Source organism: Phaseolus vulgaris, chromosome 4 (genome assembly GCF_051622355.1).
Source record: "Phaseolus vulgaris cultivar YP4 chromosome 4, ASM5162235v1, whole genome shotgun sequence".
In the NCBI taxonomy this organism is placed as follows: Eukaryota; Viridiplantae; Streptophyta; class Magnoliopsida; order Fabales; family Fabaceae; genus Phaseolus; species Phaseolus vulgaris.
In genome coordinates, this window is record NC_143501.1 from 29,674,780 (window position 1) to 29,693,633 (window position 18,854).

General features: G+C 35.3%; 1 protein-coding gene across 1 annotated transcript; it reads right to left on the minus strand.

Annotated features, from left to right (window-relative positions):
- Positions 1-14,055: 14,055 nt before the first annotated feature.
- Positions 14,056-16,236, minus strand: LOC137837488 (protein BYPASS1-LIKE). The gene has a single exon (XM_068646492.2). It carries the CDS (start codon positions 15,605-15,607, stop codon positions 14,453-14,455), a length of 1,155 nt encoding a protein of 384 aa, XP_068502593.1. The 5' UTR covers positions 15,608-16,236; the 3' UTR covers positions 14,056-14,452.
- Positions 16,237-18,854: the final 2,618 nt, after the last annotated feature.

The following is an 18,854-nucleotide window of genomic DNA, read 5'->3' on the forward strand; positions in this document are numbered from 1 at the left end:
AGTGAAACAACCGCACAGAATCTTCCTCCTTGGAGTGCATAATCTTAACAGCATGGCCGCCAGGGTACCAACTCATGTACCAACATCATGGGGCCCATCCGTTTACTGTAGGTGTACTAGCCTTCACGTCTCATGCATGCAGCTTATCCCCAAAAACCCTATCGCTCTTGGGCCTAGGCGTCTTTAGGGAATATGTACTTCTGCTAGACCAGAATGTACTATACACACCACATGCACTTTTTCGCTGATCGGGCACTATATATATGAATGAACCTCAACGCACGCATTCCTAGGGTCCACTTATGTGGCCCATTAACTCGACTAGACCACCGAGTTGACCTGCTTAACCCAGGTGTCGATGTCCGAACACCAAGCGTCGAGCCCAACGTTTATGGTCCAGTACACAAGCCCCCCAGGCTCAAGCTGAAACTTGTTTCAGTGAAGAGGCTAATTGCTCGCCCATGGCAACCGACGTGTCTTATAAGCGAAACGATGCACACAGTGTTTTGAGGTGACGTCTCACCATACTCCCTTACAAGCGCACACGTGGCCATCATCAACGGTTGGGAAGCGTTGTCGCTTGCGTTTCCCCTATACATTAACCCTTCAAAATGTTACGCTCCCTTCACAGTTCCATTACCTTTGCGCGTCTCTTTCGAATACTTTGTTCTCTTTCTTCCTCAAACCAACCTCCTCGCCTCACTTCATCGATCGCCTCAAGGTTCGTCTTCTATTTTTTAACTGCTTTTAACTTGTCACATTATTCAAATACTTTAGAAGAAAACCCTATATCCATGGGCTCCTAGTAATCTTTTAGAAGAAACCTCTGAGTTCACCACCCATGTGAAGATAGTGTTGTATAGGAAAAGTGAACATCCCAAAAAGAAATGTCTCTTTAGTAGGGAGGATGATAAATTTGTTAAGGTGGTACCATGTAGGGTAGATGAACCTGTTTGCTGCGATGAGTCATCGGACCCAAATGGCCCATTCTGTTTCTTCTACTCCACCGTATTCAAGAAACTCCTCCTTCGCCTACCCTTATACCACTTCGAAAGAGCCCTCCTCACAGAAATCAACATCGCCCCTACGCAGCTACACCCAAATAGTTGGGCGTTTGTTCGAGGATTTTCTATCTTGTGCCAGCACTTTGGCCATCTGCCATCAGTGGAAGTGTTCTTATACTTCTTTGAAGCCAAACGATCAGGTCTGGAGTTGTGGCTGAGCTTCAACGGGGTTGCTGGGAGAGTTTTGTTGACCCTCTTCCAACAATCATACAAAGGCTTCAAGGGCAAATTTTTCAAAATCCACTACAAGGACAACGATCCAACCCTCCTAAACAACTTCCCTCTATACTGGACTGAGGAACCCAAATTTCAAAAACCTAAGCGCCTAGAAGACATGCCCCAACAAGAATAAGAGGTGTGCCTCTTCCTCTCCAAACTTGAGGTGGTGTTTAACACCGTTGAACTGATAAAGAACGAGTACTGCCCTTCAGAACTTAAGGCGTACATTGGTATCCCCCTTCCCTTTACTTCCGCTAATGATATCTTCATGTGTGTGAGTTTGCTGAATTTTTCTTTACTTCTGTTCTCATGCAAGCAGTATGTTGGATGCCCAAAAAAAGAACAAACATAGCTTCTTTGGCCAAGCAAAAGAAGGCCACCCCAGCCCCTTCTGCCAAGGACCAAAAACTGAAAGCATTGGTCGAAATCGTCCCTTCTAGAGACGAAGAAATATGTTCTGGACTCGTCTTCAAAAGAAGACAAACAGATGTTGTTGCAACTTTTTCCCATTCTGTCTCGGACGACCGAGCTCCTTCGTACCGGGACTCTCCACCTAGCGCTTCCCCTCCTCGTGATATTGCAGTGCAGGAGGGCAGAGGAGAAAATGCCTCAGAGGAAGGACAGTGGGATCCCTCCTCAGACTCAGCTTCCTTCCTTCAAAGAATGTTGTTTTCCTCCAAAGTTAAAGGAAGACTTAAAAACCTAGAGGAGGGCCCATTGATGGAGCACACTACAAGGCAAATGGGAGAAACCCTAGTTGAAAATTGTCTTCTCCTTTTCGAGTTGTGGAAAGCGAAGGAACCAGCCAATGAGGATTTCAATGTGGTTCTTGCCAATACAATGGTGAGCAGCGATCAGGGTTACCTGAGCTCTCTGAGCAAGAGGTATTCATGTATGAATCGCTATGAACCTTTATGCTCCCTAAAGGAAGATTTCACTGTGGTTCGTGCCAATACAATGGCGAGCGGCGATCAGGGTTACCTAAGCTCTCTGAGCAAGAGGGGCTCACGCCTGCATCGTTATGAACCTTTCTGCTCTCTAAAGGAAGATTTTTTATGTTATCAAAGTATACTACAAGCATATTTTTCAAATAACCTTTTATTGGGCGACCTCATTAAAAAACCCTGATAAGGGAAAAAGAGTGTCCCCTTAAACGTTCATACTGCATACAATAGCATATTTAATTGAAATAAAACTTAAGATTGGCCTCATTCCATGTTCGGGGAATAATCCTGCCTTCCAAGGTCTCGAGTTTATACGCTCCGTTTCCAAGCACCTTTATCACGCAGAATGGGCCAGTCCATTTGGGAGACAACTTATTCTCCAACTGATAGAGGTGAGCCTTTCGCATTACCAGGTCAGCGACCTCGATAGTTCGAGGTCTCAGCTTGGACATCTGCTTATATTCCACCCTTCTTTTCAAGGCTTCGACCTTGATGCGCGCTTCTTCTCTCACCTTGTCAAGCAGGTTTAAATTCACCTTCCTTTCTTCGTTAGACTCCTCGCCCACGAAGTTCTGGAATCGCAGTGAACTTTCCTAGATCTCGACGGGAATCATAGCATCTGACCCATACACCAGGCTAAAAGGTGTCTCCTTGGTGGTGGATTAGGGAGTGGTGTGGTAAGCCCACACAATTTGAGGAACCTCGTCTGCCCAAATTCCCTTGGCTTTCTCCAGCCTCCTCTTTAGGCCTCTGAGCAGGACTCGGTTAGCAGATTCAACCTGCCCATTAGTCTGAGGATGCTCTACCGAGGCGAACACCTGACTGATGTCGAGCTTTGTGCATAGCTTGCCTAGCTGCTAACTTGAAAACTGCGTGTCATTGTCAGACACTAAACGCTTTGGGATTCCAAAACGGCAAACGATGTTGTTCCACATGAAGTGTTGAACCTTGTGAGTTGTTATATGTGCGACAGGCTTGGCTTCTATCCACTTGGTGAAGTACTCGATGGCTACCACCAGGTACTTCATCGGGCGAACTGCTAAGGGAAATGGACCCAGGATATCAATCCCCCATGTGTGGAAAGGCTATGGGTTGTGGATCGATCGCAACTCCTTCGGGGGCGCATGATACCAATCGGCGTGTTGTTGGCACTGTTTGCACCGTTGTGCGTACCTCGTGCAGTCCTCACTCATGGTCGGCCAGTAATACCTTGCTCGAAAAGCCTTTGATGAGAGAGCTCGTCCACCAATGTGACTCCCACAAATACCTTCATGGAGCTCAGCCATAATATGTGTGCACTGCTCATCGCTCACACAGGACAAGATAGGGTGAGTGTAGCCATGCCTGAACAACTTTCCATCCACCAGGGTATATCTGCCTGCATTCTTCTTAATGATTCTGGCCTCCGTTGGCTCTTGCGGGAGTAGAGCATCAGCTAGGTAACGCCTATAAGGTGTCATCCAGGTCTCACTCACGTCGACTAGGCAAACATCTGATGATTCTCCCCCTGACGAGTCGTAAACACTTACCTTGGACACTCACTTGTTGGACCTCTTCCACACAGCCTATGGTGGTCCTGGGCGCTTCTAAGGTTTCCTGGATAATTTTCCTCTATCAGCCCCCCTGCCTGAGTTGGCCTGCTTAACCCAGGTGCCAATGTCCGATCACCGAGCGCCGAACCCAGCGCTCTGGTCCAGTACAATAAACATTTTTTAAACCTTCTTATAAATACTCAAAATTCAATCAAGCTAAACATGAATAAACTCCAATACATAATTTAAGAAACAGTTGTATACAAATTAAAAGTAAATCATATTACACAATGAAAATTATTGTAAACAAGTTAAAAGAGTCAAATTTGTTATATAATTCAACAGACAACTAATTTTCTTCTACACTATCATGTGTAATGTGATCTCCTTTATGATGTCCACTCGTAGTAGGATCCGAAGGGCCTAACATGGGATTATTCATTTGAATGTGTAGTAAGATGAGTTGCATCTACTTATCTTATTTGCGCATGTGTTTTCACTTTATTGTTCATGATTTTTCATCAATTGCTTCATCTTTTCTTCTAATGTCCTCTCCTTGGCATTTTTTGCCATAAGTTCGGCATTTTGCTTATGAACAGTCTCATACATTTGTTCTATTTAATGGACTACTAGGGCTTGGCTTGTAGCAGGGTGAGCACTTGTGGAACTATTAAACCTTTTGGTTAATACACCAAGTCCATAGACATTCCAGTTTTTATTTCCACCTCCAACAACATCAATGTATATTTCATTGTCATCAGTGGAGGCAACATGAGATTTTTACGAAGATGAGTCTTCAAGCATATGCTATTGTTGGGCTTACGTTGCTTATATTTCTCCTAAAAATGAAGTCAAATTGATTATTGTGAAAAAAACATATACTAAAAATTAAATTATAACTTAAAGTTTAAACATATTGCAAGGTCGCGGGTCTTGTCATTAACCTATTTATTTCTTCGTTCTCTCTACAACTTCACAAGCAGTTGGTTGTCGTTCAAGCTCCTTGGTCTACATAAATTTAATGAAAAGATATAATTAAATAACTAAGTCTAATCAACTACATTGTCAGACTCATACTCAGGTGTAAGAGAGTCTTGTATCAGTTAAGGTTGATTCATAGTTGGCTCTGTAGAAAAGGTAGTAGGAACTTATTCTCCTACATGATGTTCAACATCTTATTCATGAAGTGGGGGAAGTGGGGGTTCTTCATAGATAGGATAGGTAGACTCCATAGTTGTTGGAAGAACAAATGAATGGGGTATGTTGGTGTTGGGTAAAGATATTGTTAGAATTGTATGCCTAAAACAAGAAGGGGTGAATTGTTTTCAAACGTTTTTCACAAACTTTGAAAGTATAGAGAAAGCCTATGAAGAATCAAATCCAAAGGAATGAGAATGCACAAATCACAAAACTGTTTAAGTTGATTTCCAAAAAATTAACTAATTGTTTATGCGAATCAACCGATTGTTTTTATCAACAGCTTATAAAAATTACCGTTCAAACAGTTTTAAGGAGTGAGGGATAGAGAGATTCACACAAAATGTTTATATTGGTTCACTCTTACACCAAGAGCTACATCCAGTCCCTAGAATCCACTAAGTAATCAACCACGTATTAAAAAACACAATTACCAAAGAGGTGATCTTGAACCCTTCAAGAACACTCACCCTTTTTTATACATAATCACTACAAGTCAGAACACCCTTTGACTGTAGACACCAGTACCTTACAAGTTTTACAAATATGAAATGAATACAAGCAAGAACAAGAAAGATCACACCTGATATAGAAGGATTACAGCAGTTTCCTATTCCACTCTTAACCAAAACAAAGCCTTAAGCAATCTTGAAAAACTTATTAATCTTTTTGGTAATCTGATCTTTGTATTTTAAGAGATGTAAACACCAGTTATATAGTCTCAAAAATAGTCGTTTAAGACTTTTAATCAAGGGCCAAAACAGTTTAGAAACATAGAAAACAGATTTACCAGACTTAACAAATTTTGTTAAGATTTTTAAAAAACAATCGATTGAAAACTCGATTCAACCGATTGAATTGGCCTTGATTGTGAGGTCAGCTAATTTCAGCTTTTTCAAATCCTTTTCAAAACCACTAAGTGTAAAAAAACCGATTGAAACGATAAATCAACAAGTTGTTCTTCACTACTTTGAAAAACATTTTTCTTTTGAAAGAACTTGATTGATCCAAAGTTTGATTAAGCTAAAAGTGGATTGACAAATTCTAATCTACCCAGAACTCATGCCCATAAGCATCAACCTAGCCTTCAAGCAATATTCATAGATTTGGAGACATTAAAGTTTTAAGTTCAATAGATATGTCACCAACACGAACACCTCGACCACCATGATTAGGTAGTCTACGCACCACCTCTACCCCTTGGGAGTCCTCTGCAAGTGAAATGTATTTCATATATAAGATGTAATACAATAATCAAAGTGGATCAATCAATTTTGAATAAATAAATAAAGTAATCATGATCAAAAGACTCAAACCTAATATTTTTTTTTTTTTTGCAACCAAATATGTCAATTTTCTACAAACAAATAAAGTAATCGTAATAAAAAAAAACTCAGTAATTTCATATGAATTTTAACAGAGATACAGTCTACAATACAGAATATTGGTCTTAGAAGAATAATAGAAAAAGAGATCAATACAAAAACTTATTAGGGACAGTTGTTTAGATCACACATATTGCACAAAACAAAGGATATGAACAATAAAAGGACTTTGGTTTTCACCAGTACATATTTGCAATTTGTAACCTAAATAATATTCACATATTGAAGCCAAGGGCTCAGAGTAACAACTTGTAGTACATTCAGTTACGACTCTTATTGATGATCATCATGTGGAGGTTTATGCTCTTGTGGTTGTACCATCTTTGTCGCGTCCTACCTCTTCTCGGAGGGCTAAATCACCTAGGAATACTAAAGCATCAATTAAGACTCCTATTGATGGTCATCATGAGGAGGTCTCTGCTATTGTGACTGTACCATCTCCATTGCGTCATACCTCCCCTTGGAAGGCTAAATCTCTTGGGGATGTTAAAGCACTACTCCTCAATAATGATATGTTGGTCCTGCAAATCACTTTTCCTCTCTTGATGGTTTGGAAACTACATATGTGGAAGGTGATCCTCATATGGTGCGTCAATTATTCTGACTGTCATTGTTGAATTTAATTCTGACCATATCACTATTGAAAATCGGGTCGTCTCCAAATTTTGGGTTGATCTTAATGAGATGGAAGAGCATGCCAATGATACTGGGGAGGAAATAGTTCACACTAAAAGAAAACCAAGGAGACCACCTAAGGGGACTGGTAAATCCAAAAAAACTGCTAAGGCAGTTATGTCTACAACATCGCAATGAAGGTCTCTTCCTTTTTCTGAAATGTTAGAGGACTGGGAAACCACAAAACTGTGGAGATGTTGATTAGTTTACTTAAACTACATAAACTCCTCTTGGTTCTTCTTGTTGAACCTACGATTTCGTACACTAATGCTTTCTATATCCTTTTCAAATATGATAATATGCATTTGGTGGCTACGTCTCCTATTATTAATAAAGCTGCTAAGCTTTGATGTTTATCGATTCCTAATCTTATATTAAATTATATATAGATAATAAATTTATATTAAATTTCATGGAAAATTTGAGGAAAAGAGAAACAAAATTCAAAATGTCTAAAGACTAGGTTAGTTGAGCATCAAAACCAACACTGAAGCTAGGAGAAAGAGCTCGCCATTGGAAGAAGGTAGCCTAAGCATCCATTTCCCATTGAACATAATGTTAACATATTTAGTTTTTTTTGTTTTAAGTTATTGGGCTTTGTTTGTTTGGCCCAACTTGCACGGCAGATTGCCAAAAAGCATGTTTGGAGGTTTTGTTATATGTCCGAGGTTCAGGATGAGAATTGATAGAGGAAATAATATTTCTAAATTTTGTAAGACAAGTAATTATGAATAGGATATCTACTACTTACAGTGTTTGTTGCAGTGTGGAAATCTGCAAGATAGGTAGGTTGTCAATGAGGACAAGTTGATCTTCTTGGAAATTGGGGTGAGGTGCTTCCTGGAGATGCAGGCAGTGATAATTCTGGTGGAGGTGCAATGTTGGATGCAGGAGCATAGGCACTATTTGTTGGAAGATCAGAGGATAATGAGGCTGGTGGAGGGACAGTATTGGGTGCAGGAATAAAGGCACATGGCTCGGTAGGAGGTGCAGTATCAGAAAAAAAAATCAAAAGCAAAATTATATGTGTTAGAAATAGGGAGAGATAAGGTGTTAGGGTCCTTAGGCAAGCCACTGTCCAATTTATATGGAAAGTGGTTTTCATGAAAGATTACATGTCTTGATATCTCTATGCTATGAAACTTTAAATTTAAAATAATGTAACCTTTTGTATTTTGCAGGAAGCCAAGAAAAATATCTTTGATAGATCTATCATCTAATTTTTTTTCCTATGTGCAGTAATGGTACTAGCATAACAAAGACAACCAAACACTTTTAAAAAGGAAATGTCATACGGTTTTTCAAACAACTTTCCATGAGGAGTGATGTTATTAAGTAATGGAGTAGGAATAGCATTTATTAAGAAAGTAGCATGATTTGCAGCAAATTCCCAAAAAATAGGAGGAAGATTTGCTTCAAAAAGTAAAGTCCGGGTTACATTTAGTATGTGTTGATGTTTACGTTCTACAATGCCATTTTGTTGTGGTGTTTCAACACAAGATTTTTTATGTATAATTCCATTTGAAGCATAAAAATTTGACATTGCAAACTCAACACCATTGTCAGTACGAATCGTTTTGATATTAGTTTTGAAATGATTTTGAACGAAAACAGTGAAGTTAATGATCTGCTGACGCACTTCATATTTGTTATGCAGCAGAATAACCCAAGTATAACGCGAGTAATCATCAACAATAGTCAAGAAATAACGAAAATGTTGCATAGAAATTATGGAACATGGTCCCCAAATATCAAAGTGTACAAAATCAAAAATAGCCGAGGTAACAGTATTATTTAAAGTGAAAGGAAGTTTTCTTTGTTTTTCTCTACTACAAGTGTCACATACATGATGAGTATCAACAGTAATAAAAGAGTATTGTTTGCTTAAGACATGTAATCTTTCAAGTGAAGGGTGTCCTACTCTATAATGCCACGGTGTTTTGTCTGTGATATTACAATTAATAAAAAGAGCAAAACAATGCGGTTTAGAACGGCTAGAAGCAGGCAAGGTAGTGACAAGGTACAAGCCAGATTGTCTTGTATAATGCAGTGGGTTGAAGTGAAAGTTAAAGTGCATTTAAGTTGGTGTGTGAGTTTAGAAACAGATATTAAGTTTAATTGAAAATGAGGCACATATAACACATCAGACAAATAAAACTTATCATAAAAACGTACTAAACTAGAATATGTGGCATAAACAGTTTGGCCATTTGGAAGACTAATTAAGACAGGTTTAATTTTAGTATAAGTAGTAAAAACGTTCAAATTGTGACAAACATGATCTGTGACACCATAATCAATAATCCAAGATTCTTTTATAGCAGATAGTGAAGAGAGAAACTTACCTATTGAAGAATGCTCAGTATTGGGGATTTCATCTGCGGAGAAGGTGCCAACTTGATTAATTTGAGTGTGAGGGGCAGGATCCTCAAGGTTTTGCTGACGCAAAATGTTGGTCAGGAATTGGCACTGGTGTGATGTAAGTTGAATCCCCTTTACATCCTGTTCTTTAGGAAAAAAATCAGAAAAAGTGTCAGTAGTAATCATATTATTGGTTTGGGATGTCCAATTGGTGAATTTGTAGCCAGGAGGGAACCCATGCTTTTTATAACAGGTGTCGACAGTGTGGCCAAGACCATTACAAAAAGTGCAGACTTTTCTAGTAGAAGACAACTTTGAGGTTTTAACATTACCAGAAGGAAAACTCACTTTGCGAAAACAAACAGCCTCGGTATGACCGTATTTATCACAGAAATCAGCAGAACTCTTCATTCGAAGAGCTCTGATACCATATTAAGAAGTGGGCTTTAAGTCTAACTCAACCTCATAAAACAGGCTTATAAGGTGAGGTTTGCACTCACTTATATACAATGAAATGTCCTAATCTCTAGTCGATGTGGATCTCTCCAACATATAACTTTTTAGTTTTAATTGGAGAGTGCATGTGGTGACTTTATTCTTCAAGGGACGTGAGAAAAAATATTAAATAACTTTGAAAATGATTCTTCTATTAGTGTGATAATATTTTATTTATATATAAGTTATGTGTCACTATTTAAAAATAAACGTATTCCCTTTAAAAATAAGGAGAGTAGGGATATCTCCTTCTAGACGAATCTTTAGTCAATGCACATGTTAAACAATCTTAACATGGTATTTTCTTTCTTGAAAATACTATGTCTTGATTAAAATTCATATTCTAAATCTCACAGTATCCAAAATGACACAATTAAATCATACCAAAGTTTAGAATTTCAAAACACACAATAATTCATCCAATAATCACATAAATATCTAGTTGAAGAAATTTTCTATTAAATACACATAAAATAAAAGTTTACATAATTTATAATTAAACTATAAAATAGAAATAAGCTAACCTTTTGAAAGCAAAGATAAAATTTTATTTTAAGTTTTTTTTTACAGAGTCTAGCTTGAGAGAAAATTTACTTGTTTGGACGAGAATGGGTCTTGCTCAAGTGAAAATTCTCTTGCTTGAGCGAGATTCAATCTGAGAGCACCCAAAATTTCACCTCAGGTCTCACCTGAGCGAGATTTCTTCTTGCTTGGGCGAAAACACACCCGAGAGCCCCTTACTTTTCATTATATTCTCACTTGAGCGAGATATGCAAAAAAATCTACATAAATTTATTATACTTGTTATATTTCTGAACCATCATTTCATTTAATTCATAATTTTATAAATCTACACATTACATTGACAATTCTCACTCAGAATTATTCAAGCATTCTTATTGAGTCATTGAGTTATTATGTCAAACTATACATATATATGATTTTTAAACCAAAATCATCTAAAATCAAACAACCAATTCTCATCAAACATTACATTTGAATTGATTCAACAAATTATTCAAATACATTCATTAACTCATTCAATTCCAAACTCATATACATTCTACAACATCTACTATATCTACAATTTCACATTTCAATCTCAATCAAATTTCAATCTACTCAAAAACAAGAAATCATGCAAGAAAATTTGAGACTGATGACCTTGTTACCGCTATATCTAAATCTTCTAGCCTATGGTTCTGAAAAAATTAAAATTAGTTTCCCTTACCTGATTTTGAGTAGGTGCTCACTAAGAGCTCCAAACCTACCAAAATCTCAAGAGTAGCTTAACCTGCACCACATAGTCCTTATCAAAAATCTAACTATATCACTAGAAATCTGAGCTAACAAAGATTAATCCTAAAGCTAAAAGAATCACATGCAAAGCCTAAATTGAGAAAAACCTAACAAGTTCAAAATTTGACTCAAAGAGAAGAGTAAAAATAAACTTGTGCTATTTGAGATTCTAATTGGACTGTCTTGTTGTCTTTACTGTCAGGAGTCTAATGGCGGACTCTGGTCGTCAAACTGATGAGCGAGGAGGTCAGAATCTTAGAAAGAAGGGAGAGAAAAGGAAAAATGAAACTTCTAGAGAGATGGTGTTTCTTTTAAAATGAAATCTGAATAACTGAATTTTCTATTTCTATGTTCTTTTCATTTTAATTATAAAATATCCATATGTCATTTTAATTGTACCACTTCTACTCTAAGACTAATTTTCTCAGGCTTTACAACACTTGGATCTATGTGGGTGTAGCTTAATTATCCGTATAGATAGAAATTTAATACAATAACTATAAATAAGTAAACTTTATAAGATTATAAGATTAAGGGATAATGAATCGATAACTTTTACTCAAATTAAAACTGACACGCCAAAGTATAATTACAGTTATCTCTATCACAAAATAAAAAAATAAAAAACACTAAGAATCGAGAGACTCAAACACCAAAAATCGAGAGAAAAGAAAAAAAAAAAAAGGAACATCCGGATTAGCAATAGTCCATACAAGTTCGTCAAATGCAACATGGGGAAGATTAATTAATCAATATTGGAGAATGTTCTTCACATTTTGTTTAATCCCCTTATTTTTATTTGTCTGCAATTTTAGTCTTGGTACTTCTTATTGAGATATTTTAGCCCCTGGATTTTCTGAGACCTTGGAATGAATTCCATTAACATCCAATTGTAAAATAAATGGTATAAATGGTCTTACTTAAGTGACAAGTCAACAATAGTAAAGAAGGATTCTTTAGTATAAATTCATCAAGTTAAATGAAAAAATTCACTTGTAAACCTTAATATAATATTACTTATTTATTTCTAAAATATTTTGATCTGTCAAAGATTGCTTCACATTATTAATTACTTATACATTAGGCTGTAAATTAAGCAAAATAGGGCTACTGTTAACAAATCACATTCCAATTTAGAGACTAAAGTCATACGATTGAACAATAAAGAATAAAAATGCAGAAATATAAAAAGTAAAGGGTACCAAATAATTTCATTTTCTCTGCAATCTCTATTCTCCACGAATTAGTCGAAATTCTGACTTTTCATATTATTCTCACTCTTTAACTGCTTCCCTTTGAATTTTTTACAATTTGAACATAGTCTTACTCATGCATGAAAGAAAATTTAAGTTAAAATAAATCTCTTCATAATGTAAAAAACATAATTATCCATAAGTTATATAATCTCTTTAAATTTTTAAAATAGTATTCATTTAATATGAGTTATATATTCAACATAACTTTTATTGTTGGAGAATCAAAACGCATTTGAGAATTCACCTAAAATTATCTAAATAATAGGATTTCAGGAAAATAAATCTTTTTTTAATTACCATAATTTGACTTTTTCTTTTAAACAAATAATACACTAGCATATTTATGTGGGGTCATCTCTAACAGCTCTTAAGATTAAAATCTTAATTAATTACATTGTAAGGGATTAACTTATTTTTTTACCAAATTTAACAGTCTTAACGCACTTAACACTTATTGACCTCTTTATTGAATCACTTTTAGCATTATTTTACTGAAAATAAAATAAAAAAATAAAAAAGAGCAGAGAGCACAACGTTTGGCAGAAGAACTGTGATTTTACATTATTTGAAAGGACGAATCCCTATAGTGCAACAAAAGAATAAATTGACTTGTGATAAAGAAGTCAAACCTTGACCAGATCCAAGAAATAATGTCATAATCTACCAAAGAAAATAAATTGTAGATGATTATTGACTAAGTCAATGTCAAAGCACTTTATGAACTTTGACTGGAAACACAGTCTCTTAACAGATTCATCAAACTCAGTCATGTGACAGATTCATCTCTAGCACAGCACTACTTAGTTGCTGTCACATCTAAATATAAACCAAGGTCCAAATAACACAAATAAATATTTCAATTATCTGTTTGGATGTTCCTTCACAGATTTTCCATCTTTGCAGAGTAAATAGTCTATATGGGAATAAATTGGTGACTAGAATCTTTATTATGTAGTTAGATTGATTTGATAGAAAGTATAGAGAAATAAGAGATTAATAGAAATAAGAAATAAGTGTTGGAATAGTATAATGAGTCCTACAAACGATTTCTTCTCTCCCCTATACACTACTACAAACACCCTTGATCATTCCTAAATTTTTCAACCTCAACAAACCCTTAAACAATCAACCTCACCTCTTTCTATGAGCTCAAATCCCATCTACATCTTCATAGAAATCCATCTTATATATGGATTACTTCTCATTTTGTATGTATCTGCCACTATAAGCTCTCTGTTTCTCATCAATTTGTTATGTTCACCTCCATTTTGTAGGCCTGCTTGTTGGTTTCTGGTTATTAAAGATAAAAACGGATTTGGAATGGCTACAATCATAAGTTCACACATTCATACAGTTAGCAAATCAGAGAAAATCCGTATTTATCTTAGGGGATTGATAATAGACTTGCCATAACAATAAATATTAAGGAAGAGTGTCGGCGAAGAGAGAGTAGCCAAAGGGACCATCACAAATGCAGTGTGCAGTAAATATTTGAGTAGATTTGGTGGGAAGGAGAGTGAACTTATGACAACTGAGAGGAGCTGAAGTTAAGCATATTCACATTTCTTGAGTAGAATCAAACTTCTTGTGGATAGAGTCATATCTTTTACGTTTGCAAGTGCAGGAGCTAAATAAGGAAAATGTATTGAATTACACATACAATCGGAATCAGCTATAATGAGGATGCAGCAAAACGCTGAGAAAACTGATTATACAATAAGCCACATCACAGCACAAAAAGAGAAAAGAGAAAAAAGCATAGACCACAAAGGTCTACTTCAAATATCCTAAACTCTATACATTTTTTTGTGGTTTATAGATACAAGAATCCTCCCCTTTACATACCTTACTATTATAATGATCGTCAATACAAATCAAATCACCATATCCTCTTACCACTCATTGGTTATCCTCCTAGTCATCTTTTAGTCATTCACAAACTTCACTCATCTAAGCAAAATCAGACTATGATCTCAAATTGCAATGTTGAGTTAAGCATCAACAAACAAACAGTGTTTTTGCTTTTTACCCTCTGCCATGGGTGGTGTCAAGCCCTTCAGTTCTGCTGCGCACAATTCTGTGAAACACCTCCCTCACTTGGCGTTCCATAGGGTCCAATCCATCTTTCAAGGCTTCACAAACCCTTGAAACATCTTGCACTCTCTGCCTAACCTCTTCTCCCGTCTTCTCACTCAAAGGAAACTGCACAGAATCAGCCAACTCATTGATCACTCTAGCACACTTCTCAATCTGGTGAATCTCCTTCAGCAACCCAGAGGTGTTCTTCCTCTCCCTCTTCTTTGACTCCTCCACGATCCGCTCGTGCAGCGCCACCACCGGAGCCGCCCACAGGTACTGCCTCGGCACAGAGAAATGGATCCCCAGACCGCGGTCCTGGCAGGGAATTGCGGCCACAAGTGCCCACATAACAAACACCAGAATAGAACTCATTGTGTAAATAGGCAATGCAAGGCCATTGGTGGCAACAAGATCATTAGCCTTAGGGGGGGACAAGTTGTTCCCAATGGCTTGGAGCTGCCTAGCAGCAGACCAATTCCTTGACACACTCCAAGAAAGTGACCTAAAATGCCCAAAGGAATTATGCTGATTATTGCTATGGTGATGATCCCTTGAGCCATTGTTGTTTCTACCAAAGGACCTGTTCCTATGTGCTAAAGAACCACTGGAGTTGGACTCCTTATCATCAAGCATTCCAATGGCCAAGTCAACAAGCGCCTTCTTGGCGCGGCGAAATTGGCCTTCACCAATGCTCCTCTTCTGATCCAATGCACAGATAACAATCTCCAGCAGCTTCTGCCACTGCCTAATCTGCTCAATCCCATCACGGATTGCGTTGCACACATCAAGTGCCTTCACACCCCTTTCAAAAAACTCACCCACCATGCGATCCAGGGGAGGGTGCTTCAACACCTGAGCCCTGTGGTTGTGGAAAATCACTCTGAACTCCTCTTGGCAACACAGAAACGAATCCAGCAGCTTCCTAACCCATGAAAGAGAGAGCAATTCCCCGCTTTCAACTGAAGATAGTTCCAGGAACCGCTCAGTCACATGCTTCTGAAACAAATCAAGCTCTTGCTCCAAGCTCGAACCCTCCATGGAGTGAACCTGAACCCCACGAAGATTAAGAACAGAACCTTGAAATTCTGCCGTAGTACGCATCCTCAAACTCAAGGTTTCAAACAACAGTTATAGTTTCGTCACGATCCTGGGTATTGCGAGAAATTGTGAACAAATGCGACCGATTTAATCACAATTACAGTTATAGTAACTCCAAAAACCTTTAAGTTGCAGACACAATCACGATCGGCAAGTTTTTCATAACCTTGCTCACCCACACAGGAAGATCACAGACCCAGTTCTCAAATAACAAATTGAATCGGAAAGTATGGCACTTTCTCTCCAAGTTGAAAGCTTTAGTGAGAGATAATGGAATTGAACTCCCCAGGAACGAGAAATTCCACTGCAAAAAGGGGAAAGTGCAGAACTTCGAATTGGGGAAACCCAGAAACGAAATTCGATTAGGATGGGGACCCAGATGGGAAGGGAAGAGTAGATTGAGAATGTGGGAAAAAGTGAGAAACTTGGGAGAGGAATGAGACAAAGGAGCGGAAGGAAGAAGCAAGGAAATTGGATGAGGGTTCTGAACTCAGATGAAAGGGTTTATATATTGGGGATAATCGGAATTTGGACCGCGTTTAATGGTTGTTAGAAAATTAAACAAAAAAATCGAAAATTCTTAAGAGAAAATAAAAGAAAATGATTTGGTTAAAAGCGAGGAAGTGAAAATTTCATTAACTTTGATTTTTGGTTATTAGCGGACCTTAAGGTTGTGTGGAGGCCAAGGTTTGGCATGCCGTACACACGTTTGGGACACGCGGCCAATATATCATACCAAGGATTCATCGCTTCAATTCTAAATCCAATTTAATTAATGTTAGATTAAAATAATAATTAAGACCAAGTTATACTTGTTACCAATATAGCAACTAAATTATAATAATAATATGATAGTAATAATAATTAGTATACCAATTTCTTAATGATAAATTGTACTCTTTTTACTTTTTATAATTTAAGTTACTTTCTTCTAATGTCACGGATTACCTTAGCTCTTTAATATGCACTATAATTAACCAATTTTTATTATGATATAACCTACAAATTTATTTTAATGATTTCATGTTGGGGTTCTCTCACATTTTTTCTCATTTGGAGTCTTAGCAAATTGTACCTTTTTATGAATTTGGAATGGAATCTTGGATTAATTACATTGGCAAAAATTCAATCATTATCTAATTAACTAAATTTAGTTACTTCAAAATTATTTTAAATTTCAATTATATTTAACTTTCTATTTAAAGTTAGGTATTTACTGCACTCAATTTTATATTAAAATACTAATCTAATTTCACACCACATGTTTTTTAGGCCACATGAATCTCTTTTTATTCTTCTCCCCATCCATTATATATACTTTGAAATGTAATCTAATCCAAAATTAATTTAATTTTTTGTTATTTCTTAATTATTTTTACTCATCTTGCTCATCTTTCTATTTTAAGAAAATACCAAATAAACTATATAAAAAATCAATTATTTATATAATAAATAAAAAAAGTAATATAATGTAAGTAGTATAAATTAAATAATATTCATCTTTTAGTTTTAATTCATACTTATTTTTTATTAAATTAAATAAAAATAATTAATTTTAACTTTTTTATATCAATTAAACTTATTACTAATTCTTTATTTATTTTCACTCACTTTCCATTTTTTTCACTTTCTCTTCAATTCAAATAAAAAATAAAGATAAAAAAAGAAGGATAAAGTTACCATATATTAATGAGTATTTGAATTGATTTTAGTTGAAAAGACAAAGTTTCGATAAGACTCTTCATTTCATAAATGCGTGGTTCAAAAATCGCATTCATTTATTTAATGAAAAAATATTGATATGACCCTAACGCCGTAACGGTTTATTGGTCAATCCTTTTATTTCGATGCACGTTATTTTGACATTTTCTTTCTGTTGATATTATCAATTTCTTTTCTATTCAGTATTCTTTTACTAGGTTATAAATATATAATATTATTTTTAATTTTATCTATAAGACTTAATATTGATATATAGTTTTATGTCTCATAATTCATTTTAAATAATTGAGATTGTTTCTATAAAAAAAGGGAGAAAAATCACTCACCGCACCTTATTATTACTATCTATTATAAATGAGAAACAAAAAATATACTAAGAGATCAGAAAAAGAAAGTTGAAAGAAGAAAAATATATAGAAAATATGTATATATTATATTTACATAAGAAAAGTATTTATACAGATAAGTAAAATATTTTTTATTGAAAAATGAAAAATTTAACGTATCTAAGAGAACAATATTACCTTATATATGTCTTTAATAACTTGTCTTAAGATAAGTTTCATTAGTTTAAAATTAGTGTGGAGAGAAAAGTTATTAGTGCAAGAAAATGAAGAGAAAAAAATATTTTATTTGACAAGAAAGAAATATATCACTTTTGGAATTCATGTATTTTACTTTTCGATTAAATATATGAAAAAGAAGTTAAAAAAATAAAATGAACTGATATTTTTTTAATATTGCACTTCTCTCATCTTTTTGTAATGAATATATAATCTTCTAATTGTATAATTATTAAATTTTATTTATTTATTATTTTTAAAATAATAAATTTTCTTTATTTTTTTTATCTTTTCTTCTTTCTTTTTCCTTTATCGTGCTTTCTTTCATTCTTTTTCCTTACAATAAGATAATTAGCAAATGATAAATATGTAAACAATGATAATATATTTTAATTCGTTGTATTATTTTCGTTGTCACACTAAAAAAAATTGAATTCATTTTTTAAAAAATTTGAAATGTTTCTTTTAATTTAGAAAATATTAAACTTAATTACGTCATAAAGTCACCAAGTACGTGAGATTCCATTATTAACATCACATCACCTATATGTTATTTATCCTTTTATATCTTTTATTTTTATAAAATCAATTGAATTAATCAACTTTAATAATGTTCTTTTACTCTTCACCAATTTTTTATTTGCGTTCTCTTTAATTGAATTTTCACAACTTTATCTTTTAGAAAAATAACACTTAAAGAAAATAAGATATTGTATTGGTAGTATCCACACAACTATATCATAATTCAATACTCATTAGTCAATTGAAACTATCAAAATCATTATGTCTAAACATGATTAATGAGATTAATCAACGATCAAGTACTAGATAATACACCCTTAAGTAATACACTCTTAAGTATGACCAAAATTTCTTAATTCAACCCAATAATAAAAGCCCCATAATAATTATATAGACACACATTCTAAAATTCAGGTGTGTCATTATACAATACTGAAAGTACC